This window comes from Pseudomassariella vexata (genome assembly GCF_002105095.1).
Source record: "Pseudomassariella vexata strain CBS 129021 chromosome Unknown BCR38scaffold_11, whole genome shotgun sequence".
Lineage (NCBI taxonomy): Eukaryota > Fungi > Ascomycota > Sordariomycetes > Amphisphaeriales > Pseudomassariaceae > Pseudomassariella > Pseudomassariella vexata.
The window spans coordinates 1,187,071-1,203,061 of NW_024467966.1; the positions used below are offsets into that span (position 1 = coordinate 1,187,071).

Genomic DNA, 15,991 nt, shown 5'->3' on the forward strand with positions numbered 1-15,991 from the left:
GCGACTCGTCTTTACTCATAGATACCCTTTTTCTGGTGCGTTAAATTTATTCTCCTGCCCCCCTCCCTCCCCAGCTGCAATCTCCAAACGTCATCGTCGTTGTCCATCCTTTTCTAGCTCTTTCCACATCGACGACCCGACTGACAGGCTGCACAAATAGGAGACACCCGACTTCGCGCCACACCAGAGACACCCCAAGACTCACCCGAGACATCACATCCTCTTCGACACCATGGCTTTGAAGCGCATCAATAAGGAGCTGACGGACCTGGGCCGGTATGTAGAATTCTGCTCCATCCCCTCGTTCAGTGAATCAAGGTGGGGCGGGCGCCTTGAAGCGGGGTGGTCTCACATAACTTCAGCGACAAGGCCTCGTCCGCCTTGCAGCCTCGACGAGGAAAACCGCTGTCTGGCCATGGCATCTGCTGACATCTTTTCTCCTGTAGCGACCCCCCCTCGTCTTGCTCTGCAGGACCTGTTGGCGAAGATCTGGTAGGCATTTTTTACCTCTACCCTCGCTGAACGAAAGATCCGAGTGTCTACATGACTCGCTAGGCACACGACCATCCACCGCACGTCGCAACATACCGCACATGAACATTAAGCTGACCTGCGACAGTTCCACTGGCAAGCCACGATTATGGGACCTAGCGATTCTCCTTACTCTGGCGGCGTATTCTTCCTGGCGATCCACTTCCCCACAGACTACCCCTTCAAGCCTCCCAAGGTCAACTTCACAACCCGCATCTATCACCCCAACATCAACTCGAACGGCAGTATCTGCTTGGACATCTTGAGAGACCAATGGAGTCCTGCTCTGACGATCAGCAAAGGTTTGTGCCTCCCTTCTGTGGTCAAGTAAAGACGTAAGCGCCCTAACCATGACCAACAGTCCTGCTCTCGATCTGCTCGATGTTGACGGACCCTAACCCCGACGACCCTCTGGTTCCCGAGATCGCACACGTCTACAAGACAGACCGTCCTCGATACGAAGCTACCGCCCGCGAGTGGACCCGGAAGTATGCCATCTAGGAGTCTTTGACGTTGGTTGGTAGAGGTGGTGATGCATGACGAGTTGCGGCTGGCGGGCAAATAGGCCAGTGCAGCTAAGGGTGATATTGGCGGGGAGAAGGTGAATCATTGATACGATGTCCCTTTCCCTTCGAGACAATATGGTCAATTTGCCGGCGTTTTATTCTCATTCTGCGGTCAGGGTCACGAATATAGCTAGATATTGTCCTGTGGGCGAAAATGGAACAACCGTTTCCGCCAGTGCCTAATCGGATATTTTTCACATACTTGCGACGCGCTTGAACAAGTTATCCTGGCGTTATTTCCCCTTTTACAACGTGGAACTTCGCTAATATGTGTTGGGTCGGGGGGCATCAACGGCCTGTGACTGTCTGGCAAGATGAACAGACATCTGCCTCGGGATCAAGAAGATATGATGATTCGGTTCATTCGCCAGTGCGAGGCAACATCGGTTTCTTTCCTCTCAGGTTGGAGTGCTTTACTGCTTGGATCGATATGAGTGCGCAACTAACGGCGGATTCGGAAGACGTTAGTAACTTACTTGGCTAGTTTTTTTGGACGGCCGATGCTCGCTTCCACGTTAGTGGTTCATGTGTGTATCGTCAATCAGCGGTTGCTGGTCTCAAGATGTATCGTCAAACACAGGAGCAATCGGAGTCGGCGGTTTTCTTTTCTGAACGTCACGATGTGCTTATCAACATATTGTCTTGTTGGGCAATTTTTATCACTGGATGTGCTTAGAGTCATGTACTTGTGTGGCACATGGCACATGAAGAATAAACACGGTTAGTCGTCAATTTTGGTAACTAGATCCGGCCATGATCTGACTGCGATACGGATGTTAATGCCCTAAACAACAAGCGGAGTGAACCGAAGAATTCGAGCTAGTGGACAAAACCATGACGATCAGGTCCAAATTTTGGTGTAGCCCTTATCCGGAGAACAGACCGGATCAAATAGGTTGTTGTCATCATGCCGTGGCACGCTCGGTCTACGAAGCATCTGTCTGAATGACAAGCACAGATCTCTTTCTGTGTGTTTCGGTAAACGGACTTACGGCTCCTCCGTTTCGCCGCTTTTCCATCTCCTCAGCATTAAACATCATCTAGTAACTGATAGTGTACAAACGGATGGCACTCTTTTTTAGTTTTCGGGTGCGTGAGCCGAGATGACGATAGGTGATAGATCAGCTCAAACAAAACGTGTCTTGGAGGCGCCTGCGCAACAACGCCGTGAGACGTGGTGTGACCAGCCTCTTTCTCCGCTCACCGTCTCTCTCTCTCCTCTCGCATTGTTGGATGCTGAGACTTGCTCTGTCAAGAAGTGGATCTATTGAATGGCGACTTAGATACTAGTAGTGTAGGTAGCCTGGGCACGATTCGGGGAGGAGCCTGAAGACTTGAGGATATACCCGATGAGCTTTCGTAGGCTTCGTTTCATCAGAGCGTCTACTACCTAAGCCATCGTGTCTTTATTATGCTACCAAGAACATAGTGCGGCTTCATCGTACGAGCCTCGTGGCGATATGGAGAAATTGGCTTGGAAGCATTCATGCGTTTGTTTCTAGAATGCTTGTCCCGAGTCCACCCCGATGGGTGGACAACTAGGAGGCTCAATATACACGGATATATAACGGTTTTTTATGGAACATATTGTTTCCAAAGTTGTGGTTCAACGTTTTGATAGACCCACCATTTGCTATAAGCAGCGAATAGAGTCTGCTTAGAGTCCCGAAGTGGTTGCCGATGTCTACAATACTCCGCACGGAGAAATGGCTACTCTGAAGTCACAATTGTCACAGGGTATCGAGATGTGGGGTCTCGACGGCGGCAAGGACTGAGTGCCACAGCAGAGCCTCTTCTTGTTGTCCTGATATGGCATGCATGATATGCCTTTGATCACCATTTTCGCGATAACAGACTGTAGGCCCAGACCATCATAGGCAAGAAAGTGCTATTTTTGGGAATGTGGCTTGCAGGTGAAGGGTTCATAGCTTGCATACAAAACCTAATGATCAGGATTCAGGTGCAGCTGATTGGAAGTAAAGAGCAAAGGGGTTGCTGGCATTTGCTACTATGGAGGCACGTCACATACGGCGGCTATGTTTAGGGAGATCGACCCTAGGATCCTGTCTCGGCATGGGCTCGACTGGCCTGCTACAGACTGCCCATGGATATCAGATGCCGAAAGACAATTGCACTACGGCACTTGGACTTGCAGGCACGTTTTGCATTCGAAAAGAACGGGAAATGGGCCCAGCCCCGTATGATTGACGCTATTATGCGCCCTGGATTGAAAACATGAATGCTAAGACGTAATGTTTCGCAGGTGGTGACCGTTGAGGTTGAGTGGCGTCTTTGGAGAAGCGCACAACTCCTGTAATCTTTGAAGACATTGGCACCAGGACCGTCGAAATATGTGCACAGAGAGCTGTGCTGCCGTTCGTCCAATTCTGAGCAATTGTGCCACAGCTGCAGCAACTCAAAATCGTGCTTGGGAAGAAGCATGGATCGTTAGTCGCCTGCGCTGTAGCTTGTCAGGTTCCTGTGACGAGAACCCAAAATGCCAAGTGACTTTGCCTGTGTCAAGAACCCTGGCGAAACACCTTACGAAGCGAGATCCACTGCAGCAACCAATGATGGCCTGGGACAGCCCCCCATTGCCCGACAAGGACCCTCTCCCGAGGCAATGGCACAGACGCTATTGTCGCAATGACATATTTTTTTCTTTCTCACCAGCTTTCCCTATTGCAGTGTGGCAAGCATGGGTCGAGCGCTGGAAGAAAAGCTTGTAAGGGCTCGTCAGGAGGTCCTCGCCCAGGATGGCAAGAGGGTAATGGCAGCAGAGTGGCGCCATTGCCCACCACTCTGTCACGATTCTCGGGCAATCCCCCGTGCAAAGAGATGACGACTCGGCATGGGCATGAAGGATTCGCATTTCTGGCAATGAAGAAGTTGAGTTGTCTGCGACTCGATGCGAGCGCAGCAGCTTGAGAAGGTGTCAGTAGCCGGCCTCGCTGCTGTCGGCACTGCGCGTTCTTCAACAGCACATTAGCTGCCAGTTGTTCAGATAATCAGTCAGAAGTCAGCGAATCTCGAAACACGACATCAACTCGAACACCGAGGCGCACAATGATACTCGCAGCGCTACCCCAGTCGTCCTACCACAGGCATCCCCTCGGCCCCACTAGCCTCAACTGCGCGCTTAACCCTTTCGAGATTCTGAACCACCCTGTAACCACTCCTAGACCTGTTTGTTTCGAGATGTTCTCGTTGTCTAATCATCGCTACCCAGTGACGCGGCTACTTTCCTGGACGATCTGGTGATGACGTGCGCCCGCGGAGAGCCCTGTCGTCCTTTGATAGTTGGAACCACTACTCCCGCGCCTCGAGCTTCTGTGAACATTTTGTCCCACGGTACCTGGCTGCAGGTGTCGGATATCCACCAGTCTCTCTACTGTTGCCGCATGTCACGGATACCCGACAGGGGATCATCGACAGGGGACCACGGACAGGGGACCACCAACCAGACTCTATACCCTGACTTCGACTACCCCCATCTGCCCAGCTCTCAATGCATCCCAATCCTTTTCTTAGCCACTCCCACCTTCTTTCCTCTCATTTTGCTCTTGCTGTGTGCAGAATTCCAAAACTCCAAGACGACGTCTAAACCTAATTACTGGACCTCGCCTCGAAAAAGCAGCCGCCGGGTGCAGGCATTCTTGTCAAGGTATGAACTACAAAAAGTAGCCCTGCGTTTCTTAAGGCTTGGCAAACTTCCATAACAAAACACCCCCTTCCTACTTTTGCCCTGTTATACATTAAGTCCTTCTCCATCCTTCCCCGTTTCGCTCCTACCCGAATCAAAAGTGTTTCCCCCTTCGTTGATTGTTTGGCTGACCGGTGCCGCGCATACTTGCTTTGTGCGGATTCAGGCTTCTGTCGAATTCCGTTCTTTAGACTACTGTTCCCGTCGAGGAATCGCCGTTGCTCATATCTTCTCTTCTTCGACTCTCCTTTACATGGCTCATTGCCCGTTCAGCAGGCTCTGAATCGAATTAAACACTTCTTGAGACCCAGGGGGATAAAATTATTATTATTATTTTTCTACCGATTGTAATCAGGGACAACTAATTAAGAGGAGGCATCAGTCAATTGCACGGGGCTTGGAATCACAGAAGGTTTCCGGTGGGCTTTGGACAAGCTCGCGACTGGTCTACCTGGAAACCGATACACGACTTTGCGGTTCTGAAGAGATTATCAATCGCCAATATGTCAGGTTACGGCTACATGGACTATGGGGAGAAGCCATCCGAGCGGTCGAGATGGACGCCGTTGACACGGATGTTGCTGTCGGGAGAAATGACACAGGAACGACAAAAGGAACTGTCAGCGCGGGAAAGATTCGATCGATGGATGGTCAACGAGGGTTACCGAAGATTGTACGTGGAATTCGTGAGTACTCGGCAAGGGACAGCGGTGCTGACATATTCGACAGTTTCGTCTTCGTTTTCATGTTTGTGCATGCCGCCGTCTTCGCTTTCGGCTTCGTCAACTATGCCGTGAAGGACAACTTACAAATCGCGAGAGACACATTTGGCCCGACATACATGATTGCCAGATCGTCAGCGCTGGTACTACACGTCGATATCGCCATGATTCTGTTGCCAGTGTGCAGGACCTTCATTTCGCTGGCCCGTCAAACACCACTCAATGGTATCATCCAATTCGACAAGAACATCACGTTTCACATCACCACGGCGTGGTCCATCTTCTTTTTCTCATGGGTCCATACTATTGCTCATTGGAACAACTTCGCCCAGATCGCCGCTAAAAATAATCTGGGTATCTACGGATGGCTCCTGGCCAACTTCGTTTCCGGTCCGGGTTGGACGGGATACATCATGCTGATTGCGTTGACGGGTATGGTCCTGACGTCGTACGAGAAGCCCCGTCGAGCCAACTACGAGCGATTCTGGTACACGCACCACATGTTCATCGTCTTCTTCCTGTTCTGGTCGTTCCACGGTGCATTCTGCATGATCCAGCCCGATTTTGCGCCCTTCTGTATCTCGGTCGGTACGTCGGCCATTGGTGTGTTCTGGCAGTACTGGATGTACGGAGGCTTCATCTACCTGGCTGAGCGTATTGCCCGGGAGCTTCGCGGACGCCATAAGACATACATCTCGAAGGTCATTCAGCATCCCAGCAATGTTTGCGAGATCCAAATCAAGAAAGAGAACACGAAGACCAGGGCTGGTCAATATATATTCTTCTGCTGTCCCGAGGTGTCCTTGTGGCAATACCATCCTTTCACACTGACGAGTGCACCCGAGGAGGACTACATATCGATCCACGTGCGTATGGCAGGTGACTTCACCAAACAATTGGCGGCTACACTTGGTTGTGAGTTCGGCAAGAAGGAGAAGGATACATCCAAGGTTGTCGGTGTCGATGGCCAGAACAGCGAAGTCGACCCTGCTCTCCGTCGGGTGCTCCCGCGTGTTTATGTTGATGGCCCATTCGGATCGGCATCTGAGGATGTCTTCAAGTACGAGGTGGCCATGCTGTGCGGTGCTGGTATTGGAGTCACACCTTTCGCTTCCATTCTCAAGTCGATATGGTACCGCATGAACTACCCACAGAAGAAGACGCGTCTCGCCAAGGTTTACTTCTTCTGGATTTGCAGAGATTTCGGTTCCTTCGAGTGGTTTCGCTCATTGCTCATGGCCATTGAGGCACAAGACGTGGACGGCCGCATCGAAATTCACACCTACTTGACTGCCAAGATCAAGGCCGATGATGCGACCAACATCATGATCAACGACGCCAACGCCGACAAGGATGCCATCACCGGCCTACGCAGTCCTACCAACTTCGGTCGTCCCAACTGGGATATGATTTTCCGGGGTGTACGAAAGTTGCACTCGCCTGCCGAGGCTGGTGTCTTCTTCTGCGGACCCAAAGGTTTGGGCAGTGCGCTGCACGTATACTGCAACAAATACAGTGAACCTGGGTAAGCTTATGATCCTCACATCTCTCATTGACCTCCCGCAAACGCTAACTGGACTCTAGATTTTCTTTCGTATGGGGCAAGGAGAACTTTTAAATACTTCGCGCACGCGACTACGCCGTCGGGGATGTCGTCTCTGAAGTTTTCCAATCGTTGATGCCAGACCCTTGCATATTACGCTGTGTGCCTGCTTGCAAGATCTGATCTAATCACATGGTCTAAGTCCTATTATATGGTCTGTCCATGGTTGATCCTGGCGGTCTCCAATTGTAGCTGGCGAGATCATTATCCGGACGTTCTCCTTGTACCTGAGATCTACTGTACAAATTGGGGTTGGTTGGCGAAATAATCATTATCAAGATAACATGATTGCTACGGTGTATGCGTGCGGTACGAGCATGGCGAGGCGAGACGGGTTAATAGATCTCGCCCATCGATTAACCAGCCTGATCAGCGACGCAGGAGAGCATATCTTCTTGTATCTAGTGAAACCTGCACAGCACTTATATTTAGATTTCAATTTTTCTTGCAGGTAACTTGTTCATTCTGTGATTGTAGCAATTGACGCGCACTGCTTTTCTGTCGTGTTCGCTCTGACATTGACGAATACGACAGTTTAGGGTATAATCCCGTGATGAAGCCAAGGTGCGCTCTCACATGCGCACAACCCAACGCCTGGACATACTGCATCGTCGAGCCGACACTTCACCGTATTGGTGTCGCGATTGGCTACCTTAACGGACAGCGTCTCGTTCCGTTCTTGATGCGAGCAACCTTCCGGAAAAACTCGAGTTACGACGATCTTAGGCGGGCATCCGGGTGTGGCACCAATCGACTTGAGCCGCATTGATGACCGTCGATCGTCACTGGATCATCACATCACAGCTGACAAATAAGTGGGAACGACTCGGTGGTCGGCACGAATTGGCAAGAGGAGTTGGGGAGATTTCCAGGAGGCAAGTTACGTTAACGAAACCACCGCTCATCGAATTTATCTGTGATCTTATTATTGGTGGGCCCGACGTCCAGACAGGCAAGAAGACAGGATGAAACATGAGCGCGACGTCAGGGCTGGTGACGGCATGGGATAGGATAGGATACGAGTAGGACAGTTGGACGTTGAATTAGCGAGAACATGGGTTCTACGTATAATGATCTAGATGGAGTTGGTTTCCTGATTTGGGTATTGTAACGGCTGCGAAATTCTGGAGGATGAAAGGGGTGGAAGAAAACGTTGATGGAATATCGTATGAGGTTATCGCCAGATCAACCATTATTCCCGGTCGTGAAGCTCGGTATGGGAGAGTCTAAACGTTACAGTAGGCTTTATCCAGACACCAGAGCCAGACATTCATACTTTCAACGAGCAGCGAGCCAGCCGGAACTGCGACGCCGTCCGTCCCTACATAAAACTTGCATATTTTAGCCAGGACGCTTAGACGCAGTGGTCAATACTAATCAATGAAATACTAACCAATCTAGCTTTACTCGTACTAGCGACTTTGGTCTTGTAAATACGGAGACACGATAGAATCCAGCACACTAAACATACATCCATACGATCTCGCCAAGCCTGATGAACACGCGATCCCGTACAACTCCGATACCTACTTTCGCAAAGTTCCGGCTCGGCTTACCTCCGCCGTCTCCAAGTCCCAGCGAATACTGTACTTGCAGGAGCTGCCCAAATAAGGTTTCAGACGAGAAAACGCCCCAAACCTAACTAACGGTAACGACTTGAACGGCCAGCGCATGACATGGCTGGGTGGACTACATATTTACGGACAGCATCTTGCTGTTAGTATTCTTGGCTTATTACAGTCCCGAGGGATTTCTAGCTGACACTCTCACATGGCACAGCTTATGCCTATTCCGTAAATTTGTATCATTCCGTGGGTTCAATTATTGGTATAGCCGCCGTCGCTTTATCATGATCTCATCAGGGTAATCGCTTTTTATAAATATGCCTGCCCAAATTCCTCTAAATCCTGCCCGATACGCCGATGTAGAAACCGTCTAGCGGGTGGTGTAACCACCGTCAATGATGAGATCCGCACCGGTTGTGTATGTAGATGCGTCGGAAACCAGGTAGACATAAGCGCCCTTCAACTCCTTGGCATGGCCAGGTCGGCCCATGGGAATCATGCTGTTCCACAGGTTTTGCACCTTCACGTCGACGAAGTCAGACAGGCCGGTGTCAATGTATCCGGGGGAGATGCTGTTAACTCGTGCGAAATCGCGCCACTCGTTGGCCAGAGACTTGGCCATGTGAATGCAGCCCGCCTTGGCGACGTTGTAGGAGGTCTGTTCTTGGGGGAAGTTGGCGATGTGGCCCGACATGGAAGCGGTGATGACGAGCGATCCGGTGCCACGCTCCTTGAAGTGAGCGCCGATAGCCTTGGCGCAGTATGCGGTACCGTTCAGGTCCACGTTGATCACGTGGTCCCAGTCCTCTTTGGAAGCGTCAATGATGCCGTTGTCAGCAGTTGCACCGGCGTTGGCAATGAAGGCATCGACCTTGCCGAAGTCCTTGATAACCTCGGCGACGAACTTCTGGACGTCCTCAAAGTCGCTGACGTTGCACTTGTACGCCTTGACCTTGACGCCGTATTCCTTGGTGAGCTCCTCGACGTTCTTGTCAGCACCCTCCTTGCGGGAAGAGTATGTGATGGCAATGTCGGCACCCATCTCGGCGCAACCGCGAGCGGCTTCGATACCCATGCCTCGAGGGCCGGAGGCACCTGTGACGACGACGACCTTGCCCTTGAGGCTGAAGAGATCGAGCAGACGCTCGCCGGAGGGGATTCCTTGAGGCATGATGAAGGTGGTTGTGTGGTTGGCGGTGGAACAAAATTGGCAGAGTGGATCAAGCTGGTAGTTCTTGAGAATGGAGAAATGGAAGTGGAAAATGGGATGACGGGATCGGGGAGAATGGTTCGACTTTCGAAGGCAGCGAGAACACTGACTTTAAGTAGTCAGACCGGCAAGGGGAATTGGCTTAACCCCAGACATTGGGAGCAGCTTCCCCCTGTGTTCACATCCTGTACTGTGGGTATGAAGGTAGGCACGACCAATAGCTGGTGATGTCATTTATGCGTGGCCATTACAAAGCTCCCGCCGTACAACTCTCAGCAGCGGGGGTCCAAGGTCCATTCAGTATCCACGGCCCAGTCAGCTATTCGACAAGGTGGAACAGTCTACTCGAAGAACTTGGAGAGAGGCGGATGGCTTTGTGGAGGAGCCTGGGGACTAGCATCCTCCCGCGACTCAGTCGATTCGTCGAGGCCGGCCAGCGGCCATCAAGGTGGTGCCGAGCGGAAAATGTTGACGTCTTGCGGGTGGGTTCTGTAGAGTAATGCAGACGGACCAATATCGTCACAGCGTGGATCCCAAAAGCGGGATACCCAGCCCAGCCAGCTCATTGACGGTGTATCTGCGAGGTATTTCCAGACCTTGTCTCAGCTTCATTCAATCTTGGGAGGGCGCTAGTCTGTAGATTTGCTAGAAGGATTACCACCAGCCTAACAGACATTGAATAACGCCCTACACCAGTTTGCCAGGAACGAACCGGGTGCATGCAGGAGTTTGGCTTTCCCTACAAGCTCTTCGCACTGAAAGCGCCACCACGTTGTGCTACAGCACGGATAAGCGCTTGGTGGGATGATGGAGAGTTTTGTCGAATGAGGGGTAGAACAAAGTCAGTGGATGATCTCCCAACCCCCGCCATTGCCGTCCCTCCAAAGCGCGGCGCGACTCTCCCATTTTCCAGCTTGCTACCAAGCTCATGTCGTAAAGTTAAAGTGCCCTCACTCAAAGTCAATCCCGGCTTCTGGGTAAGGGTTGCTTAATATGCTAAGCAAAGAACCTCTGTCGAGCATGGGAATAAATTCAGCAGAATTCCTCGCCTCAATTCTATCGCTGCATGTCAGCATTCGCGCCATTTTAGAAAAGACTGGCTTAAGAACTTTAAAATGTCATGTTCCTCTGGAATGACGGTCTTGGCGGGCTGATAAAGACCGGTGAGCTCGCCTTGCACTGGCTCAAGCCAGTTCCAAAGGACATCGCAAACAACCCGACGTGCAGCTTCAAATTCGACAGTTGTGACCGATACCGGCAGCTGTGACCGGACCGCTACGTTGTCCTCGGCCCAAACAGCAACCAACTGCAGTGAACAACAGTACCTTGGGCATCCAGAACTTACCCAGGACGACGACAGACCTGTCTCACACACGCGGCAACCCGCGGCGCAGAGGCACTTTCCTAGCTATTTCAAACTTCCTCAGCGCGACATGGTGATCTAGGCGCTACACTACGATTCGCACGCTTGCATCGTCTGGTTCGCACCGATTGTCTCAGGTATCTCCTGGTCGTCGAATTCTGCCCAATCTTGAACTTTGCCTTCTGTAACCAATCGTGGGCAGTTTTGAGGCACTAAGATACTGTCAATCGAGAGTTGGTTCTGCGTAGGCCTTGGTCCTCAGCATGGTCACTTACGAGCTGGAAAATCCGGCCCTCATTTATGAGGGTCCCGACTCATCTGCCCTTGCCAACCCACTTGCGCCCTTGATCCTCATCCACGATGGTGGCGGTACCACCTTCAGTTACCACTGCCTGGAACCTACCAATCGGCCGCTTTACGGCATACAAAACGCTCATCTTGATGACGGAGGGTGGTGGGAAGGCGGGATCCCAGAGATGGCGAGCCATTACATTGATCTGATATCAGCGGCAATGCCGACCGGTGGTGATATTCTACTGGGTGGTACGTGAAGTCATGAAATCCCCTCTCGAAAACCAAAGAGATTACCTAAGCAGCGTCTGACACTCAAACCCACCCAGGTTGGTCTCTTGGTGGCATCCTTTCGCTGGAAATGGCGCACCAGCTGGCGACAAATACATCGAGAAAACCCAAGTTCAGAGTACTGGGAATGGTATTTGTCGACAGTGTCTTTCCCAAGCGACTCGCAGACATACCTGATTTGCAGAACGTATTGCCCACAGGACGCGTGACCAAGTCTCCGGCGGAACTCAAAGCCATGAAACTAAGGGAGAAAGTCGACCTCAATATGACGCACGCACGAGTTATGGTGCAGAAATGGGACGTTCCACAATGGAACGGTCTCCAGGTACCTCCTACAGTTATGCTTCGTGCGAAAGAGTATGTGAGCCACTCGGGTCACACATTTGTGGACTTGACGCGGCAACACCAGCTCCTTGGGTGGGAGACTTACAACGACTCGCATGGCAACTTCATACGCGCTGTATTGGATGTGGAGGGACACCATTTCTCAATATTTCACCACGAGAATGTGAGAATATCCACGCACAAGCTTATGGCGCATTGCGTCTTATCCCACTAGACACTAGCATGCTGACTCATGCTTCAGATTGACGACGTGACGATGAAGATATGTCAAGCTGCGGATATGCTCGACGAGCCGGATTTTTAAGCGTTCATGATGCCCACAATTAGGGAGTTAGAGAGGCTGGCGAGTTGGTCGTTTGTCTCCCCTGATACATTACCGTGGGCGCACTTTCCTTTTGGGTAGACATGAGGGGATAGACAGACAAGAAATTAGAGATGACTTCAATGATAGACTACAAATTGCGAGCGCCAACTATTTCATATACTTCGCCAAAGCTGTCTTGATGGCGCCTTGCTGCTGCTGGAACATCTTCTGTCGTTCGGCCTCGAAGCCTGACTGGAGCCACTCGGCAGCAGGGCCAATGGCGAACTGCTCGTCCCCTTTCTCTAGCTCGGTGTACGTCTGATCAATGAAGTCGGCCAGAGGCATCCCGATCTCCCCGCCATTCTTCAAATGAGGCTGATGTTTTTCATCATGCAGCTCTGTCTGCACTGCCGGCGGAAACACCTCGACCACGCGAATGCTATCCCCGTTATCCTTGAGCTGCTGCCGCAGATTCATGATCCAGCTGTGCAGAGCAGCCTTACTGGCATTGTACCCCGGCGTGCGCACCAAGGATGGCACGAGGCCAAGCGAGGCGCCTATGAAGACGAGATGGGTTTCCTTTCCCTCCTCTTTGGCCGTCTTTTGCAGCTGCGGGAGGAACGCAGTCACCAGGTGCACAAACGAGATGTAGTTTGTTGTCAGCTCTTCGTCGAAGGTGGCGAGATCTACGGTCGAGGGACGGGCGAAGTCGAAGCCGCGCTGGATGCCGGAGTTGAGGATGATGCAGTCGAGGGTGGGGTGCTCTTTTGCAATGGAGGAGGCGAAGGTGGGGAGCGAGTTGAGGTCGGTTATGTCGAGGGGCACCGCAGAAAGGGTGACGGAATCGGATGTGGAGGAGTTGGAGCGCTGGGAGACGAAGGCGTCGAGGCGATCTTGACGTCGTCCGGTTATGATCACGGAGGTGCCGGTTGAGAGGAGCTTCGCGGCGAGGGCTTCGCCAATGCCGGATGTGGCGCCTATGATGAGGGCTTTCTGATACAGAGGGGCCATATTTGCGAAGGGTGGGCAATTGAAAACTTCGAGTACTTTGAGGACTTCGAATATGGATCAGATCGGTCTTGGCGGCAGTGGGTGATAAATCATTCAGCAAATAGTTGGCCCCTTCATATATATACTGACCAGTCTAGTAGGTGTATGCGGAGATTGGAGTTAAGCTACCGGAGCGCCCGAAGGCGATAACTCGAAACTAAATGTCTACAGACAGCGAATTATCCAAAGGTTGGCTCTATTTAGTATCGCCGGAAACTCTGCGCTGGCTGCCATCATGACGGCGGTTGAAGCACTTTGAACGTTTGACAGAGGGGTTCCAGAATGGCGGGCCAGTAATTCGTCTGATCGCATTAGCGGCAATCTCCGCGGCCGCTACCAAGGCAGCATCCGCAAGACGGGTTCCCAAAGGGGGGTTACGCTTTCGACGGGGCTCATTAACCTCTTTTTTCTCTGCTGCATTGAACGTTAATTGAGGAATTGATTGGGCGAAGCCTTATATTCGTACCCCGTCTCTGAAGTGAGGGATGTTATTTGGATGCTTTCGATTTTTGTGTATCATCCGCCCCAGCGTGTGGCATTCGCATGTTCTTTCCACTTCAGTTCAGGCCAAGACGTACCATCAAGGATCATGAAATTGCCCATCCGGATTTCGATCGGACAGCTTCGAATCTGCTGGAATTGCCCCAAAGATTGAGAGGTCATACCTGTCGTTCGAAGAAAATCAGATGCGATGGCAAGCAGCCAACCTGGCCGCAAGGGCGTCCGAGTCTGTGCGGGCTATAATCGGAAGACGGTCCTCTTGAACCGAACGAAGGCCGACGTTAGGAAACGCACTCCCGGTTTCCGCAACCACCTTATAACGCATCATAAAGAGCTATATGCAGAATCACCCGAGTTAGTGGCCCTTGGACTCCATCAGATCACCGGGTCTGAACCATCGCAGACTCATTCTCATTCTTATTTGAGCCTACGTTTTACAACATCTGAGGTCTGCCTGATCCCTCAGCCTGTGGGTTCCTTCTCTTGGATAGACCAAGATCACTACCTCCCATACTCTGTGTCTCTGTCTCGGGGAAGTCGAAGATCTCTCGTGGCGATGACGACAGATATCCATGCCCGGTTATTGGCAATGTCAGCACTGGGACGGACTGGCCATGTTGAGAACGAGGATTCACATATTTAATGTGGATCGGAGCTCTACGTCGCTGCCGTAGGCTGGTTACGACAGAGCTTGAGTGGTCCACCAGTATTGCAGTTCTCTTTACCATCTTGCTTCTGACGCTGTATGAGTTGTTCGATTTCGGATGCGAGTTCAGCCGGGGATGGCTGACTCACCTCAACGCTATTGGCAACATTTTCGTGATCCTTGACCCTTCGAATGTTGCTCAGGCGTCATATTATCAGCTCTTTTCATTCTATCGTACCATCGAAGGGGGTAGAATATCGGGGAGTCCCGCGTTACATCTGAACTCTTAAAGAAATTAGACAATAACCGAAGGCAAATGGAAATATCTTAGTAGCTTCAGGGGAAATAAATCAAACGAGATGCTACAGTTTGTGTGGATGAAAGTCAAGTAGCCTATAACAAGTCAGATGGATGCAAGCCTTACTCTCTCTAAGGCTACATAAATTACATAGCTCTTCATGCATAGCTAGGGATCCGTAATAGTTTCTTTGTATACCTGTCTATATCGAATTATTATGGTTCGAACATAACCACTCCCCAACCCAAATTGAGACGCCTAACCAACGCGGCCCTAATCCACATATATAGTTGTATAACTTTCAAGTTCAGAGAATAACCGATTCGAATGGATGGATATTGCTGAGCAGAATATAAACAATTCGCAGATAACATCCCCGTGTACGACGAATTTTACTGCCAGAATACATGGCAGTCCTTCAGACCGATGATGGGCGCTTGGAGCTTAGAGGTTGCGTCTCGATGATATCAGGACTGTGGAGTAGTTTACAGGCATGATGGAGATAACCAAAACAGCGTGGACGCTGGCAGGGACTTGCATCTTTCCCACAGTCGGACGCTTTTTAGTATCGTTCAGTCGGAAAGCGCTGGTTGCAAGAAGTTCCAAGCCTACCAGCAAAACACTTTTTGGGTGTCTTGAATAGATTGGGAAGCAATCGATTCTAAAGTCAACTAGGGGTAACACTTTTGTTTTAAATTATAGGCTCTGCTCCCCTGCTTACACGAGGTCATGAATGATGGCTTGCATAATTAAAGGGTCAGAAGAAATTGTGAGTGGTAGAATCAGTTATATCGGCCTCCCTGTCACGACCTGGGTTGCATCGCATTGGTAGAGACCTCGATTAGGTGCTATCGACGAAGATTCTACTCTAAGGAGCGAAGGAAAGAAGATGACAACTTAGGTTTGAGGGAGCGCGACTAAGTCATCCACGCTTGGCGGGGCTCCTACAAGGGTTATGATTGGCTTCCCATCCGACACTGCCACGGCAGGTGTTCCAGCTGT

General features: G+C 51.0%; 7 protein-coding genes across 7 annotated transcripts; 5 read left to right on the forward strand and 2 right to left on the reverse strand.

Annotated features, from left to right (window-relative positions):
• Window positions 1-232: 232 nt before the first annotated feature.
• On the forward strand, window positions 233-1,032 carry BCR38DRAFT_411923 (ubiquitin-conjugating enzyme/RWD-like protein; the record flags this gene model as incomplete). Its single annotated transcript, XM_040858626.1, has 4 exons — window positions 233-276; window positions 447-492; window positions 620-833; window positions 893-1,032. 4 exons carry the CDS (start codon window positions 233-235, stop codon window positions 1,030-1,032), a joined length of 444 nt encoding a protein of 147 aa, XP_040713033.1.
• A 3,029-nt stretch (window positions 1,033-4,061) lies between these two features.
• On the forward strand, window positions 4,062-5,220 carry BCR38DRAFT_47144 (uncharacterized protein). Its single transcript, XM_040862861.1, has 3 exons — window positions 4,062-4,265; window positions 4,327-4,777; window positions 4,967-5,220. The coding sequence occupies exons 2-3, from the start codon at window positions 4,358-4,360 to the stop codon at window positions 5,081-5,083; spliced, it is 537 nt and encodes a 178-aa protein (XP_040713034.1). The 5' UTR covers window positions 4,062-4,265; window positions 4,327-4,357; the 3' UTR covers window positions 5,084-5,220.
• A 101-nt stretch (window positions 5,221-5,321) lies between these two features.
• BCR38DRAFT_459781 (NADPH oxidase) lies at window positions 5,322-7,140 on the forward strand (the record flags this gene model as incomplete). The annotated part of the gene is made up of 3 exons (XM_040862333.1): window positions 5,322-5,473; window positions 5,530-7,047; window positions 7,107-7,140. 3 exons carry the CDS (start codon window positions 5,322-5,324, stop codon window positions 7,138-7,140), a joined length of 1,704 nt encoding a protein of 567 aa, XP_040713035.1.
• A 1,920-nt stretch (window positions 7,141-9,060) lies between these two features.
• On the reverse strand, window positions 9,061-9,861 carry BCR38DRAFT_349336 (L-xylulose reductase; the record flags this gene model as incomplete). Its single annotated transcript, XM_040856487.1, has 1 exon — window positions 9,061-9,861. The coding sequence occupies one exon, from the start codon at window positions 9,859-9,861 to the stop codon at window positions 9,061-9,063; it is 801 nt and encodes a 266-aa protein (XP_040713036.1).
• Window positions 9,862-11,604: 1,743 nt separating this feature from the next.
• BCR38DRAFT_296968 (Alpha/Beta hydrolase protein) lies at window positions 11,605-12,389 on the forward strand (the record flags this gene model as incomplete). The annotated part of the gene is made up of 2 exons (XM_040854507.1): window positions 11,605-11,806; window positions 11,884-12,389. Coding segments are annotated over 2 exons (708 nt in total), but the record flags the coding sequence as incomplete, so codon positions are not given.
• Window positions 12,390-12,642: 253 nt separating this feature from the next.
• On the reverse strand, window positions 12,643-13,801 carry BCR38DRAFT_476689 (putative short-chain dehydrogenase/oxidoreductase). Its single transcript, XM_040863051.1, has one exon. The coding sequence runs from the start codon at window positions 13,503-13,505 to the stop codon at window positions 12,663-12,665; it is 843 nt and encodes a 280-aa protein (XP_040713038.1). The 5' UTR covers window positions 13,506-13,801; the 3' UTR covers window positions 12,643-12,662.
• On the forward strand, window positions 13,802-15,185 carry BCR38DRAFT_442587 (uncharacterized protein). Its single transcript, XM_040860824.1, has one exon. The coding sequence runs from the start codon at window positions 14,236-14,238 to the stop codon at window positions 14,686-14,688; it is 453 nt and encodes a 150-aa protein (XP_040713039.1). The 5' UTR covers window positions 13,802-14,235; the 3' UTR covers window positions 14,689-15,185.
• The last annotated feature ends 806 nt before the right edge of the window (window positions 15,186-15,991 follow it).